Below are 16484 nucleotides of genomic sequence, written 5' to 3' on the forward strand. Positions count from 1 at the left end.
AAGAAAACAATGACAATGTAAAACTTTTTTTTAATTAATGTTAATTCTATAACTTTATCATCATGTAATTTTTTTATAATAATTTTGTTTAAATTATTATGTTGTATTTGTGTATGTATTAGCTAAATAATGATTTTATAACTATAAATATGACGTAAATGCTTAGTAAAAACTGTTTTTGGAAAAAGTATTACCGAACGCATATTCTCTGTTTTTATCATTTTCAACTGTGTCTATCAAATGCTTATTACTATTTTCAGTTTTAAAATACAGGATACAGAAAATGATACTAGATGCATATTTAAATTCGAAATACAGCAACTGCAAAACACCATTTTCATTTTCATTTTTATTCTAAAAAAATACAAATTCAAAAACAATACCAAACATGCCTTAAGTTGCCAAATTAAATTTAATTAATTTTTTATTGTTAATTTATAAACTTTTTGTTTATTTCACATGATTTTCTATTCACGTGGGCATATAGAAGAGTTGTTGTTTAGGATGTAAAGTGAGGAATTGCATTTATTTCGAATTGTTCAGAATGAAGAATATTGTTTGATCTGCATATTTTATGATATGCATGTGCAGCAACAAGTAACTGAAATTAAAGTTACAACAATCGATATTTAATATTTTGAAGATATTGGTAGTTGTGGCATCAATTACTGTCGAATTGTTTTATATTCTTTTGTATTTATTGATTTTCTATTATTCTTGCTCTGATTTGGTGTTGTTGATATGTTTATTGATAAATATCTATTACCCTTAAGTATAATTAGATGGCAACTGATGGTTTCTCCCAAGGTTAATCCAAAGTTATTTGGGATCCAAAATATGGGATGCATTGGTGAGGGGAGAAACAGAGGTTGGAATGTGGAGAGACAAACAATATAAGTTACAATGAATTGTGAGAGGCAAAGTTACAAGTAGATTATTTAAATTCAAGTTATTTTAAGTTTAATTCATGTATTAAATTTTTATATCGCTAATTCTAAAATTATAATAATAGAAACACCCAGAAGCTGCAAAAGTTCGGATGGAAAAACATGTATTTTGCAAATTATATGATAGATTAAGAAGTTATGGTTTAACAGCTACTAGAGGTATGAACTTGGAAGAAACTGTAGGTATGTTTTTGATGATCTTAGGCACAATCTTGGAAATTGAATGGTTCAAGAACAATTTCAACATCCAGGTGAGACTGTGATTCATCAATTTGAACATGTTTTAAAAGCAATAATGAAGTTAGATAGTGAAAAAATTAGAGCACCTGATAATTTTGACGAAACTCCACAATACATTCAACGAAATCCAAAGTATTGGCCCTACTTTAAGGTAATTTATACATTTTTTTTAATTCATGACTAATATATTTATAATTAATTTTAGTTTTCTGTATTAATATATTACATTTTAGGATTGTATCGAGCTATTTATAGGACTCATATTTTTGCCTCATTGGTAGAAAATGTATTCCTATTCAAACTATAATGGCAGCATGTAATTTTGACATGTTGTTTACATTTGTGTGTCTTAGATGGAAAAGAACTGCACATGATACTCATATCTTTTTTGAGGCATTGAAAAACGATGATGTAAAATTTCCTAAACCACAAAATGGTAGATTCTTCACTTTGTAAGAGTTATTGTACTTTTTTTTACTTCTTTTAAAAAAAGAATAATTAATTTTATTATAATTTGTAGGTAAATATTACTTGGTTGATGGGGGTTTCCAAATATGAAAAGTTTTCTAGCTCCTTATAAAGAAGATAGATATCATCTTCTTAAATTTCGCAGTAGTGGCCTACCAAGGAATAGTCGAGAGATATTCAATTTTGCATATTCATCATTGTGTAGTGTTATTAAACGTACCTTTGGAGTATGGAAGACACGGTGGAAAATTTTACAACATATGCCTAATTTCAAATTTGATAAGCAAGTAGCTATTGTTGCCACATCAATGGCTCTACAAAACTTTATAAGGAGAGAGGTTATTGCAGATTTGGAGTTCGAGTCTTATGAGGGAAAAAAATATTATATTCCAGATGATGATAAATCATCAACTAACATTAATGTTGACGAAAATGAAGCAAGTGAAATGGGAGTGGTTCATGAAAATATTACTAGGGAACTTATGCTTAAATAAACTTAAGGTAAATTATCCACTGTCCACCCGTTTTTCTCAACTTTTTCAAAAATACACAATTTTTTTTTTTTTTGCTGGAATTCACCTGAAATTACATTTCTTTTCACTTTTCCACTTCCGTTTGGAATCCGTTAAGGAAATTAACGGAATATTGCTTAAATGACTTTTTTATCCTCAAATGTAAAAGATAATTTATCCATCGACCACTTTTTTTTTCGTATTTTTTCATAAATACACAATTCTCTTTTTTTTTTGATGACCTCCACTCGAAGTTGTATTGTTTTACACCTATCCACCACTGTGTTGTAAAATGACGATTTTACCCCTATGATGTTAGCAAAGTTATAACGGTCTCCAAACGGAAGTGAAAAAGTGAAAAGAAATGTAATTTCAGGTGGATTTCAGCAAAAAAAAAAAATTGTGTATTTTTGAAAAACGGTGAAAAAACGGGTGAACGGTGGATAATTTCCCTAAACTTAATCTAGTTATTTTTGTTCTTCTTTTTTTATAAAGAAAAATGGTACTTTAATTTGTAAAAGTTTAACTAGATTGATCAAATAATTATTTTTTTCGTCATTGATTTTAAAATTTTGTAAGTATTTATTAGACTCAAATATTTAAGGGTATTCATGACTTTATAATAATTAAAATGTCTTTTTTAAATGGTCACCCAAATAGCAAAAATAAGCTAGAGCTTTTACTTATCTTTTAATTTTAAATAAAATCAAAAGCTAAAGCTAAATCAAACAGGCCCTAAATCATATAGATTTTATGGTGTGTCTACTTATAAGATTAGAAAATCGAAATCTAAAATAAAAATTATTGACGGTACTTGCTTGTTAAAGTAAAAGGGGAATGAGAATAAAACTTGTGAGACCCACAGATTTTTGGGATTAACAAATAAGAACTTGATTTCCGTGAAGATTTAGAAATCAAATTCCAATTCCTTTAACCCCCATTAAATTTTCATAATTTCCAGCTTGTCTTAAATCAAGTTTTGTCACTTTTTACATTTTGGTCCCTGTAGAAATTTTGTAATATTTATAAATAAGTCCTTAAATATTTTTTTAATAACAATAATAATCATCATCACCATTATCATCATCATTGTTAATTATTAATGTTAAAATTATTAATTTTATTATTATTGTTGTTGTCGTCCTCATTAATGTTGTTGTTCTTGTTATTACTACTTTTATTATTAATAATATTTATTAATTTTATTATTTAAAACATTATTTTTACTATTGATGCCATTATTATTCATATTATTATTATTGAATAAATTATTATTATTAATGTCATTATTAATAATCTTGTCAATATTCTTTTTAAAAGTTATTAATTTTATTATTATAAAAAAATTGAATAATAATAATAATAAGCATAATCACAATTATTATAATAAATAATGACAATGATCAACTAAAATCATTTTTTTAACTTACAATAATTTGTTTTGATTACAAAACTAAGTAAACACATCAATGATAATACAACTCATTCCGATTTTGATTTGTATAAATAAAGTAAATAATTTATTTTAGTTCTTATTACTCATTCCGACTCCACTCCAGTCCAATTACCTATTAGTAAAAGCACCATTATACTAATGTTTGGTTATGTTTTCCTCAAATTCCTCTAGAGTTCCTTATTAAACTGTCAAAGTTGAGTCTTAGTTATAACGTCCCAATTTTGCTCAATAGTCAATCATAGAAAGCCGGAAATTTACAAATATTACTACACTTGAGCACTTGTGAAAGGTGAAAAATTGGGATATATATAGAGAAAGAAGTAGTTTATTTACTTAGAATTGCAAGCAAATTTATATACTAAGAACCTTATTTGGGAGCAATTTTGGCTTTAGTACCTGAGGTGTTGGAGAGTCTTCTACTATCTCCATTATCTAGGAATTTTTCTTCCATTAGATGTAACCGGCACAGCTAGTTTTTTCAACAGCCAGCAAGCAGCCCCATAAAACTAGATCATATGATAATTGTCTGAGAGTAATTTTCAATGATCGACTAAATGTGATCAAGGACCACCCAATTCTTCATGAGCAACACGCTTTCAGTATATCCTGAATATCTGGATCATCCCCAGCTTCTTTATCCTGTTCAAAGCAATAAATTTAGATGATATCAGAACATTAGGAGCTAATTGTGATTAAAAAGATTTGAACAAATAAATACCAAAAGAGTTCCCTGCATAATTCCAAATTATTGTGAATCTTTTGCAACTTGGGAAACATTCAGACAAGTTTGATTTGAAAAAAGGAGAGAAAAAAGAAAGAAAAAAGTGGATGAATGGAAGAATACTTCAATTATTGTGAATGGTCAAAATGGTCTTAGTTTCTATTTCAATATGCAATGATCCATGAGCACACAATAGGAGTCCGAGCTTCAATTTGGTTGTAGTTCCATGGGATAACGGTGCTGTATGACTCGTAGAACAATAATGGGTCAGATATCATTCTTGTAGAAATTTTAGGTTTTCCCTTCTCATCGATTTTTTATCCTACATTAAACCATCACTTTTCCAACACACTGAGCGGGAACTGGAGAGTATGGGAAACTGACCCTGTGAATGTATGAGATGTTACTTTTACCGGGACCTGCAACTATAATTCCACCTTGCTGCCTGAGAAAAATCACTTTCAGATGTCAGTCAAAACTATATTCAACGTATGTAATTGGAAAAAATAGTGGGGACATAATACTGTGATTACTTGCAGGATTATGTGTATGTATAATTTCCTTATAATAAAGTATAGATCAAATTCCATAGGTGGATGACAATCTGATATAAAAATTGGAGGCGTGATCCAGCATAATTAGTATATTCATATTAACTTTTTAAGATTTTAGTAGATATTCTCATACGGAACATCTGGAAAGTTCCAGTTGCTCTCAGATGATTACTAAAATACAGCAGTCGATCAAACTCGTAGAACTTTTTGAGTGCCTACACTCATTTGATTTATTCAAGCACGTATCAATATTGATGCAGACATTTTAAATGTACATTAATCGTAATGGATGCAATAAAAAGTAAGAATTCGGTTGTTTGTTAGAGTGCCACCAAAGTTCTGTCAACTATATGTATTTTTTTGAGATCAACAGTTACACTGGTTACAGGTCTGGAAACAAATTTTAGGTCCACTATAAATATAGTTCCATTAAATTTCAACTGACTACTCTATAGAAGTGGAGAACTTCTGACTCTGCATGGTAATACATCTAGAGTACTTCAAAAAGAGGAGTATCATACCAGCCACCTCGGCTCACAGTATCCCTTTCAAATGAAAGCTTCCAGTCTTGTCGATATCCCTCCATATAGGATTGTATTATCTTAAGGCCTGCCTAAGAAATTAAGAAAGCAAATAACTGAGGTCTATAAATTTCAAGTACGTCTAGAAAGCTACTAACAGAATGAACCTGCAACATTCTTCAGAGAGAATGTTCTTACATACTTTGGGAGTAAATGTGACTAAGACCCCCGAAACAAAGCTTAGTGCCTCATAAGATGAGTGGTTAGGATCTGCATAAACTTCTGAAACAAACAACAAAGTTTGTTATTGGGCTGAGATAAGAAGGAAGCCATTTGGCTGCAAGAATCATATATTCCCTTGTACTATAAGAATTATGTGCACGATGGGTTTGTTGTTTACCTTTTAGTATGAACCAATGACTGATATGTCATATAAATATAAACCACTGATAAAAATTATAGTAATTGCACTACACTTGTTAAGAAGCATACCTCCTTTGAATTTTGTTTGCTCAGAGAAAGTCCTTGCCTACATCACATTACAACAGACAGTTATAATAATTCAAGCCTTTTTTTTTTGGATCAAGCCAATTTCATCATTTAATGTATTGAAAAAAATGGCTGAAATGATTCCAAGGCAGTGCAGGAAATTAAAGAAACAAACGAAATAAGTTCAAAATAATAAGATCCAAGACATGCATGTGCACTTTGGCTCTTCCAAGACAAAAGAGAGTCTTTGCGTATGAGCTTATTAGAGAGATGCTGGTTGAAATTTTTTTTTTTTTTCATATAATGGATATAAATTTTACTTAACCTTCTGTGCAATTCATGGCCTGAGAAGATATATTTTTCTTTTATTTGCTGACCTCTTTTGGCTTTTTTTTTTTTTTTTTTGGTGCATGTTGAGTATATACCTGTTCAACGCTACCAGGTCCAATTAAAACAAGTGCCACTCCAGATGCATCCATCACATCCTGTCATATATAATACCCATGAGATCAAAAAAGTGGTATTTAAGAGGAAGTATCATCAGTTATGATTAGCAGGCAAATAACCAAATTAGGAATAAGAAAAATGAAAGACGTCTATCCTTTGCAGACCTTTTTCCCAAGTTAAGCTACCTAAGCTTAATAATAGTCTATTTAATGTTCCTACCTTGAAGAGAAAGTAAGTACCCACAAAATGCCATCCATCAAAATATCAGAGTATCCAAAATCGATATCAAACTCCTAAACTCTTAGAGCTCATATAGGTGGAAATACAAAGTTAACTGTGCTATCAAGTTAACAAAGGCAGAAAAAAGATAGAGCAAGATCAAACAGAGACAAAAGATAGAAACAAATGCAACTGTAAGTAACGTGGGGGCCTAGAACAAAAGACCTCTTGTTCAAACTTCGCCATGTATTTTGATGATGGTCCTATTTCTCAATCTTTCTAATTTGGTTCCCTTGGAACCAAGGTCAAAAATTGAGAAAAATCAGTCATTCACAACCATGATAAAGGATTCCTCGAAAAGTTAGCAATCCTTTTCAGAAATCAAATGGATTCAATCTTATACATATGTGAGGAAGCGCTCTTGGAATCATGAATATGATGCTACCATTACCAATAATTGTAGCAACATAAATTTTCATGCACCAGCAAGGGGCCAAATCACCTAAGTAATGAGCACCTTAGGTGAAACACCAAAGACGGAAAAGGTGGGAACTAGCTTCGCAGGTTACAATGATGGTGCATAACACAAAATAATAAAGAAAATATGTTCAAAGACCTGAGATAGATTCCTCAATTGAGTCAAGCTTCTGCTCTCCTCAGGTGTCTCCCTGTACTGCTCACTTTTTGAACCTGAGAACAGGAAAAATGAAGGTAAGGAGAAACCAGTGCTAGCCAATAAATCCACTCTGACGTAGAAGTCAATCATTGGTCTATGAAGTTTAGGCTACCTTGAAAAAAAAGAGTTAAGATTGAATATTCTATAGGGAGAGTTACGAGAAAGAGAAGTAAAGACAAATGTTGAACAATAGTTCCAAAAGTTTCTCACAAAGTACCGAGTCAGCCTTTATGTATTGACTTGCTCCTCATGTGATTGGTCCATGTCACCCTTTTTTCTAAAGGTTAAAAGATGCATTTGGCATCCTGTTTGTCGAGAAAACGAAATATACTGATAACATATAGCATATTCCCTTCGTTTAAACCCACGTGTAATCTTATCTCTTGGACATGTATCCAATTTCTATCAGTTAATATTTCACGATAAGACTTGTCATGATCTCGTTGGATGAGGAAAGAGACAAGAATGGCTGATAAGGACAAAGTAATCACTTTCCAAATGGAGAAGTTGACAAATGTCCTAGGTATTGAGCTAGCGTTTATTTGCAAATCTACACGCAATTTGGAGAATGTGAGAAGTCGACACAACACACTTCTCCATGTGGCTGAAAGAACTTGAACAGTTGACACAACACACTTCTTCAAGTGGAAAGTGGTATCAAAAGTTCCTTGTCCTTAACCACCATTTGTAATGGTCCGGGCCAAGCAACCAAGTGATATCCCATATCGCTTGGGAAGGATGTTGCTAGTTGGTTGGGGCATTTCATTTAGATGATTGATTTTCGTTTTGATTATGCAGACTTCAAAGTACGGATGTTTGGAATTAGGTTTATGCCAAACTAGGCTTCGTAATTTATTGTTGAGAAATAAGTATTTGAGGTATTAGAATTGCACTGCGGAAGGTTGATATGCTCTATATAGATCTTTATAAGTTTATGTGGTTCATAAGTAATGATGAGATGTAGATTTTATAAGTTTATGTGGTTCATAAGTAATACTGAGGTGTAGATTCTTTCTAAGCATAATGAAAGCAAATTTTGAGGATGAACTTCTTTTAAGGAGGTAAGGAATATTGTAGTAACATTTTTAACTCGAAGCATTTTAGTCTCTTCCCAAAGCCCTTAGCTAACCCTAAGGCCTCAGTATATAATGAAAAATGTCATTTTTCTTCTAGTAAGAATGAAAGACGGCAAAGAGAGGAAAAAGAAGAAAGTCTAGGCAAAATTTCATTTACCCTCTAAAATCTTCAAAAATAGTCTTTAGACTTCAAATATCTTCATTTTGATGTTTTTCAAGAATGGATCTACACAAATCATCAAAGGAGTGTCCATTGATGTGCAATTCGAAGTAAGTTTCAATTCTTGTTCTTTGATAATTTTTATAGAGAAACATGATTAGATAAGAAGATAGTAGTAAACTAATATTTTACAAAGAATTATGTTGACAAAAACTTTCAAAGTCTATACTAATATTGTAAGTTGATTTTGAATCTGTAAGTTTTATATGTTAAACTAGACATCTTCAAAGATTGTTTTGAAACTTGTTTTAGCATAGTTGTATAAGAGTTCAATTTATTATGATTTTTCAAAAATAAATTCTGAAAATTTGAAATTTTTTTATTTTATTGGAGAATGTGAATTATAAAATTGTTTTACCAATCTTCAAATGAATTTTGGAACCGCAATTTGCATATATATAGTATATTTTTGGAAAGTTTCACGATTTTATCATTAAAGAATAAATTGTTTTGTGCTTTTAAAATAAATAAGGTCAAAGCTAAAAACAGTTTGATCTATGGTATCAGAATCATCCTGAGTCCCAACCGAAAGTGTAGGAGTCTGGAATCTAAGACTATTACGAAACACCCTGGGGATCCAAGCCCGGGGTGATTATAATATCCTGCATTATTCGAGTATGGGAGAAGCTTAACCACATCATAATTAGCAACATGCATTTTTGAGTATATGGACTTCTTGAAAAGAGGACAATATCTTATTAGGTCTGGATTAGCATAACAATCACGATTCATTATGTGGATGAATATGTTACGATGTGATTTCATTTTTTTTTATTTCTGATGAGCCTCACGAGGGCGCGAAGTCCTCCAAAGGAGAAGTATGCAATATCCTACATTTATAGCGAGCGAGTTTTTAGAATGGTTTGTAAGTTATGGTCTCTCTTAACTTACTAAACGCGTTTTTGGGGTATAAGCGCCCTAACAACAAATCCGTGATGGCCTAGACTCGAAAAAAACAATATCTTACCAGGTCTAGGTTAGGTCATGACACCATTCTTTTCTTTTTCCTCAACCAATGAGATCATGACAATAAATATCATTAACTAATAGAATTTAGACACACATCCAAGAGATAAGATGAGGATAATTGATAAGGTTGCATGCTTACATATGGGTCTAAGTAAAGGAAATATGTTTTATACCATAAAAATATTCCCTTCTCTCTACGAACAAAAAGTCGAATGGATCTTGGAAGAAAAAGGGGACATGGAACAATCACATGAGGGTAGAGTCATTATTTGAAAGTCAGCTTAGCACTCTATGAAGGACAATTGGACTTAATGTTCAACATTTTTCCTCGTCCAAGAATTTTCAACCTTAACTCTCTTTTGTTTCCTTAAAGAAGGACAAAATAATTTTTCATTAAAGTTAGCCGAAATCTCATAGACCTAGTTATTGACTTTAGTGTTGGAGTAGGTTTACTAACTAGCGTCGGTTTCCCCTTTTGCTTTGCCTTTTTTTGGGCTCAGTTCCAAAAAGCAAGCAATATGGGAAGAATTTTTAGGAGAGTCTGGCTTGGCTTTGTAGAGGGATTCTAACTCAGCTCCTTTGCCTTTGAATGTATTTTACTTGTTGTTTCGTGTTATGCACGGCTCATTATAACCTTCATAAAAGGCCAAAAGGCCAATTCCCATCTTTTCCACTGTAGTTTTTCACCCTTTTGTCCTTGTGCACGAAAATTCCCGCATTAACAGACTGTGTTACCGCTTAGTCTCAGACCCTAAAGTGTAATCTATTAAGCACTAACTCAAACAATAGTCTTAAGCACTCCAACAGACTGTACCTAACAGAAAGCAGGTCCTACTACTCCCTACAATGATTCTAAACAAATCAATCATTCTTAATCTTGTTGATAGTCACTACAAGCTTCTTGTTAATTCTGTATTAACATTTATGGAACTAACATTTAACATCAATCTGGAAGCACACTAGATTTCTCCATGATGATTACAATTCACAATTAGTCATTAAAAACATTTAGAGATAAAAAAAACGACAAGTAGTCCATATTTCTGTAGTAATGAAACGACATGGCGTCCAGGTTTTAATAATTACCTTCTTGGCGGCAAGATAATCAGCTCGCTTGCGGCAAAGCACACATCTGAAACAAACAAACAAATAGGTTACAAAAAAATCAAACAAAAGTATTCTCACTAACAGTAACAGAGTTGTAATAATATGATCACCCGAAGTGGCGAGCAAATGCGACGACGGCTTTTCGGTCTTTCCACAAATCGGAAATTGGAATTGCGTTTCCGTTTACATCGTACACTTTCACTGTGTCTAGTAAATTTTTAGTATCTTCGCTCACAGAAGGAGGAGACTCAGAGACTGCGGAGGCGATGACGTGGCTTGGCCGCCGCGGCGAGAGTTTTAATGTTTTATTCCAGTGACGTGGTCGCCAGAGTGGTGATTGGTTGGGGAGCATACGTGTCGGGGCGGGATTAGTGAGTCTGTTGAATCGTACAGTAGTGTTAGGGGAGATGGCTGTTGAGAGAGAGGTCGCCATGGCTTAACGAATTGAGTGTCTGCGTACACAGGAGGATGTGTTTTGCTTATGAGACCGTTAATTGGTTGTGTGGGATGCAAGAGGTACGCGTGGCATGCGCTGAAGACGGTTAACTAATCGACAAGGTTGTAATTATTTGATATTGCAATCAAAGCCCATGAATTCCTTATAAATTAAAAAAAAATCATTTAAGGGTGAAGTAATAATTAATAACGCATAAAATGCAATCCTAAATCACATCTCGTAGAATAAATTTGGAGTTAAAATGATTCAATAAGAAGGGGTATGGATTAGCTTGGGCCCGCATGAAGTTGGAAATCATTACTGAAATTCTGATTCGTAAAGGATTGGGAATCATAACCTCATTCCCAAAAATTCTGAAAATAATCCATTAGAAGTTTTTCAATTTCAAATTTATCCTAATTAAATCACGAAAATGTAAAAGCAAAAAAAATTCGAGTGAAAATCATCGAAATCGAAGTAGCAATTGTACTCTAATATCGAAACAACATGGCAACACCCATCATCACCGATTGCACAGCCACTGACGGGCAGCCGTCAATCTTGAGTCGAAGCAGCAGCACCTGCCATGGACCTCATATGGGGGAAGTAGCAACACCTTGCAAAAATGGTCATGATGATGATCATTGTTGCTGCTGTTGTTATTATTGAATACTAATATAACGAATATTTTAATAATAAACTAAGGATATTGTAGTAATTTGAAATAATTCATTCTTATTTTAGGATAAAGTAAATACTAATAATATAATTTATTCTGATTTTAATTCCTTAAACTCAAGTAAATAAATTATTTGAATTCTCATTCGTTATTTTAATTCCAACTCATTTCAATTTCAATTTCAGTTAATTCCAATTTCATTTTGATTATGAATTAGTAAACACGGAATTCATTATTTTTGCCGGATTTTGGTTAAAATAATAATCATCTTTGGATTTTCTATTTAATTTTGACAAATATTTGTTCAAGTTCTTAAATACTTGAATGTTGACAAATAGATGCAAATATTTGTAAAAAAATAATGAAATGCAAATTAAAAGGTCTTCACCCTCAATCAGTATAATAGTGATAAGTATAATCCTAAAGTAAATTTCGAAATTAGAGGAATCTATTCTAAAGAATTGAGATTTCTACGCATAACGCCACAACATGTACCATTAGCGGGGATTGAATCCCCTTCACTCAAAGTTGGGGAAGGGATATTCATATATACACAATTACATGACCAAAGTCAAGAGAGGGAATAATACGGGTTTATTTGAAAAATTTTATCTGTATGCGCTACATTTGGTCTAAAAGAAAAAAAAAATGCACTTTCAAGCTATATTTGACAAGTAGGATTAAATTAGATTAATTATAAGAATTGAATTGAATTAGACTATGTCAAATTAAATACAAGTGAAGTTAATAGTGTTTAATTAGAATAATTAAATTTATTTAAATTATATGTTTTTATATATGATATATTTTTCCTATTGAATAAAATATTATTAAAATAATTAAATATAAAATTAATTATTTATCAAATGTTAATGTTTTACATAATATTCAAATGATAAATGGGATGTTTCTTAATAATAATTTTGTTAATACATATAATATACTATTAATTAATTATTCAACATTAAATATTAATAAAAATAAATAAATGAAAGAAGATGTCACAGTCAAAATAAAAAATAAATTACTTAATTTTTATGGAACCATGAATAAAATAAAATAAATAAATAATAAGGACAAGCATTGCTTAGTCTAATCTCAATAACTTTCTCGGCTAGGTTACATGAAAAGTTGAGTGAACCGTGGAGAAATTCAATCGTGGTGAAACTACTTGGCCGCACAATAGGTTACAAGGCTCTCTGTACAAGATTGAATGTCATGTGGAAAACTACCATGAGTTTCTCAGTGATTGATTTAGAGAATAACTACTTTTTGATTCGCTTCCACTCATCTAGTGATGTCGTTGATGCTCTAACTAAGGGACCTTGGCTTATCATGAGGCATTACTTAACGGTACAGCCATGGACACCCACTTTTGATTTCACCACAACGGCAATGGATCAAGTTATTGTATGGATTCGTTTACCTGGCCTTGCTGTCCATCTTTATGATCAAAAAATCCTACAGAAACTTGGACAGTTGGTGGGGACGGTGATTAAAATTGATGCAAATACATCATCCTCTGCACGGGTACGTTTTGCTCGAATTGTAGTGACTATCTCTTTAGCCAAGCCTTTAGTGTCTCAGTTTGAGTTGGATGGGAAGGTGCCAGTAATCTGTTTTACGTGTGGAAGGTATGGACACAGCAGTAATATTTGCAAGGCAGCCGATACAACAAATGATGCTAAAAAGGCTCCCCAGCCTGCTATACAGTGTCAGACAATCCCCGCTCATCAGGATGGTGGCTGTCACGATGCCAGTACTATTGAACCCTTTGGCCCCTGGATGATTGTTACAAGAAAATGAAGAAAAACTAATAATGGCAAAGAGAATAGCAGTGAGCCAAATCGGAACTGCGAGCCTTTTGGGGCTAACACTACAAGGTTCCACATTCTAGCTCAGGTCCCAGAGGAGCGTGAGGATCTTGCCCCTGCAATGTTTCCAAACATCCCTTCCACTTCCCGACAACAAGCCTTGCCTATTCTGAATCCTACTTTTACCGCCCATAAAGAGAACCTAATAAGGACCTCAACAAGAAGCAAGCTTCATAATAAGGCTGCTGGTACAAAAACTCATAATAGGAGACCACCAACCCCAATGAATCCAATCTAAAACCCTTTCCCGTCGAGCGCTCTCAACATGAGAGAGAAGGAGGTGAACTTCTCATCCCATGCAAACCCTAATTCTAACCCTTTTGCTACTTCACCGAGAGCACCTAGTAACCACTAAGTTTCCCACCTTGCTACCACCTTAGACCCAACGAGGCATACTGTGGTCTTTTGCTCGCCACAAACCTCTCCCCCAGGGACTATAAGAGATGAGGTCACGGAGTATAGAACTCGGCAGGAACCGGACCCTCAACATATGGTTGACCCGCCAGATGTGCATACAACACCATGTGTAAATGAAGTTGAGAATGCCCAAACACAACCTGTGCAGCCCTTGAGTAGTGTTGAAGCTGCTGGAATGTCTGATGATGAAGACTTGATGGTTCAAGAAACGCTTATGGCGTCGATGGATGATATTAATGGTGAGCAATACTAAGGTTTCTGTCATCTTTGAATGTTAGTTTTTTTTAAGATGTCAATAAGCATAATGTACTGGAACGTTCAAGGGGCGGCCTCGTCTAATTTTCGCCACGCTTTTAGGACTATTGTTAACCATTATAAGCCTTCGCTGGTAGTTTTGATGGAACCTCACATCAGTGGGAGTAAAGCCGATGAGCTCATTAAAAAAAGTGGGTTTGACAATTCACATCGTGTAGAGGCAGTGGAATTCTCTGGAGGAATTTGGCTTCTTTGGCAGAGTGTTATAGAAGTGGAGGTGTTGATAAACCATCGGCAATTTATTCACTTCCGGATTTGCATAAATAAGGGTTTTGTGTCTTGGGCAACGACTGTCTATGCTAGCCCAAATCCAATGCTTTGAAGACAGCTGTGAAATCATCTAGATAACCTTGCTCTCTCAATTCAAGGACCTTGGCTGATTGGTGGTGAATTCAATTCTATATCGTACGCTTCTGAAAAACAAGGGGGAGCTACAGGGTAGTCAGGAGTGTGTGGCTTGTTTCAGCAATGGTTTGATGGTAATCAACTTTTCGATTTAAAGTCCAAAGGCCCACAGTTTACTTGGTCTCGTGGATTTCTTTTCAAAAGGTTAGACATAGCTCTTTGCAATAATGAGTGGTTATTAAAGTTTGCGGATAACTCGGTTCTCCATCTTCCGAAGGTTGCTTCAAATCATCGACCGGTACTAGTTCGGTTTAAGAGAGCTGAACGTCGACAGCATGGTAATAGGCCCTTTCGGTTCTTGGCTTTTTGGCTAACTCATGATAATTTTAATAACTTTGTTAAGCAGACGTGGGACCCTAAAGCTTACTATAGCGATGCCGCATCTCTTTTTGTAAAAAAGGTTCAAGTTTGGAATCGAGAGGTTTTTTGGAATATTTTTCAGCTGAAACGCTGATTAATGGCTGAAGTTATCGGGATTCAAGTAGCTTTGGAGAATTATAGTTCAAAAGGGTTAATGAGCCTAAAGGCCAATTTGCGAAAAGAATTGGAGATAATGATGGGGCAGGAGGAGATTTTTTTATGGCAAAAATCAAGAAAGGACTGGATTATGCATGGGGACAGAAATACCAGGTTCTTTCACCAAAAAACTATTGCTCACAGGAGGCGGAATAGAATTGAAGCCATCCAGGACAAATAGGGTAATTGGTTGTACAATGAAGAAGAAATCTGGAATCATGCAGTAGGGTATTTCTCTTCATTATTCACAAGTGAGGCTGAAAGTTCTCAAGTTTACCATGTTCCGAATTATTTCCCGGTTTTGGATGCTCATGATACCGACTGCGTTGCCAACCTTGTTTTGGAAGTAGAAATCAAGAATGTTGTCTTTAGTATGAAACCATTAAAGGCCCCAGGTATGAATGGATTGCATACTATTTTTTATCAGTCTCAATGGCCAGTTGTTGGGCATTCTTTCTGTAAGTTTATCGGTGACATTTTTAATTTTGGCAAGCTTCCTCAAGAGGTTAATACTACCATGTTGGTATTAATCCCTAAAGTGGAGCATTCTACTAATTTAAAAATGTTCAGACCTATCAGCCTATGTACAATCGCCTATAAAACAGTGACTAAAATAATTGCCAACCGCCTGTAAGCTGTGCTGCCTGAAATTATAGGACTTCATCAAACAAGTTTTGTTCTTGGCCGTCATATTGTAGACAATATTATTGTTGCTCAGGAACTATGCAACGAAAAACTAGTAAGAGAGGGCTTATGGCTATCAAGGTCGATCTTGAGAAAGCGTATGATCGACTTAATTGGTCTTTTATCTTTGATACTCTCAAGCTGACTGGAATTCCGATTAAATTATCTAGGCTCATCATGGAGTGTATAACTACAGCTAAAATGAGTGTTTTATGGAACAGAGAGACTACAGAGGAATTTTCTCCTATGCGAGGAATCCGACAGGGCGATCCCCTGTCTCCCTATATTTTTGTTCTCTGCATTGAGCGTTTAAGCCATGATATTTCCCAAGCAGTGATGGAGGGCAGTTGGAAACCAATCCGTTTGACCAAACGGGGAACTCCACTAACCCATCTTTTTTTTGCTGACGATTTACTTTTATTTGCAGAAGCCTCAATTAATCAAGCCTATATCATTGATGCAGTTCTGGAGAATTATTGTCGGACATCCGAAGCTAAGGTGAATAAATCAAAAATCAAAGTATTTTTCTCTAAAAA

General features: G+C 33.8%; 1 protein-coding gene across 1 annotated transcript; it reads right to left on the reverse strand.

The window, feature by feature from the left end:
* Positions 1-3764: 3764 nt before the first annotated feature.
* Positions 3765-11123, reverse strand: LOC18039492 (thioredoxin-like protein AAED1, chloroplastic). The gene is made up of 8 exons (XM_006428847.2): positions 10733-11123; positions 10602-10647; positions 6334-6393; positions 5912-5948; positions 5622-5701; positions 5420-5511; positions 4729-4789; positions 3765-4262 (listed from the first exon to the last, which is right to left on the reverse strand). Exons 1-8 carry the CDS (start codon positions 11053-11055, stop codon positions 4203-4205), a joined length of 759 nt encoding a protein of 252 aa, XP_006428910.1. The 5' UTR covers positions 11056-11123; the 3' UTR covers positions 3765-4202.
* Positions 11124-16484: the final 5361 nt, after the last annotated feature.

Source organism: Citrus clementina, unplaced genomic scaffold, assembly GCF_000493195.1.
Source record: "Citrus clementina cultivar Clemenules unplaced genomic scaffold, Citrus_clementina_v1.0 scaffold_6, whole genome shotgun sequence".
In the NCBI taxonomy this organism is placed as follows: Eukaryota; Viridiplantae; Streptophyta; class Magnoliopsida; order Sapindales; family Rutaceae; genus Citrus; species Citrus x clementina.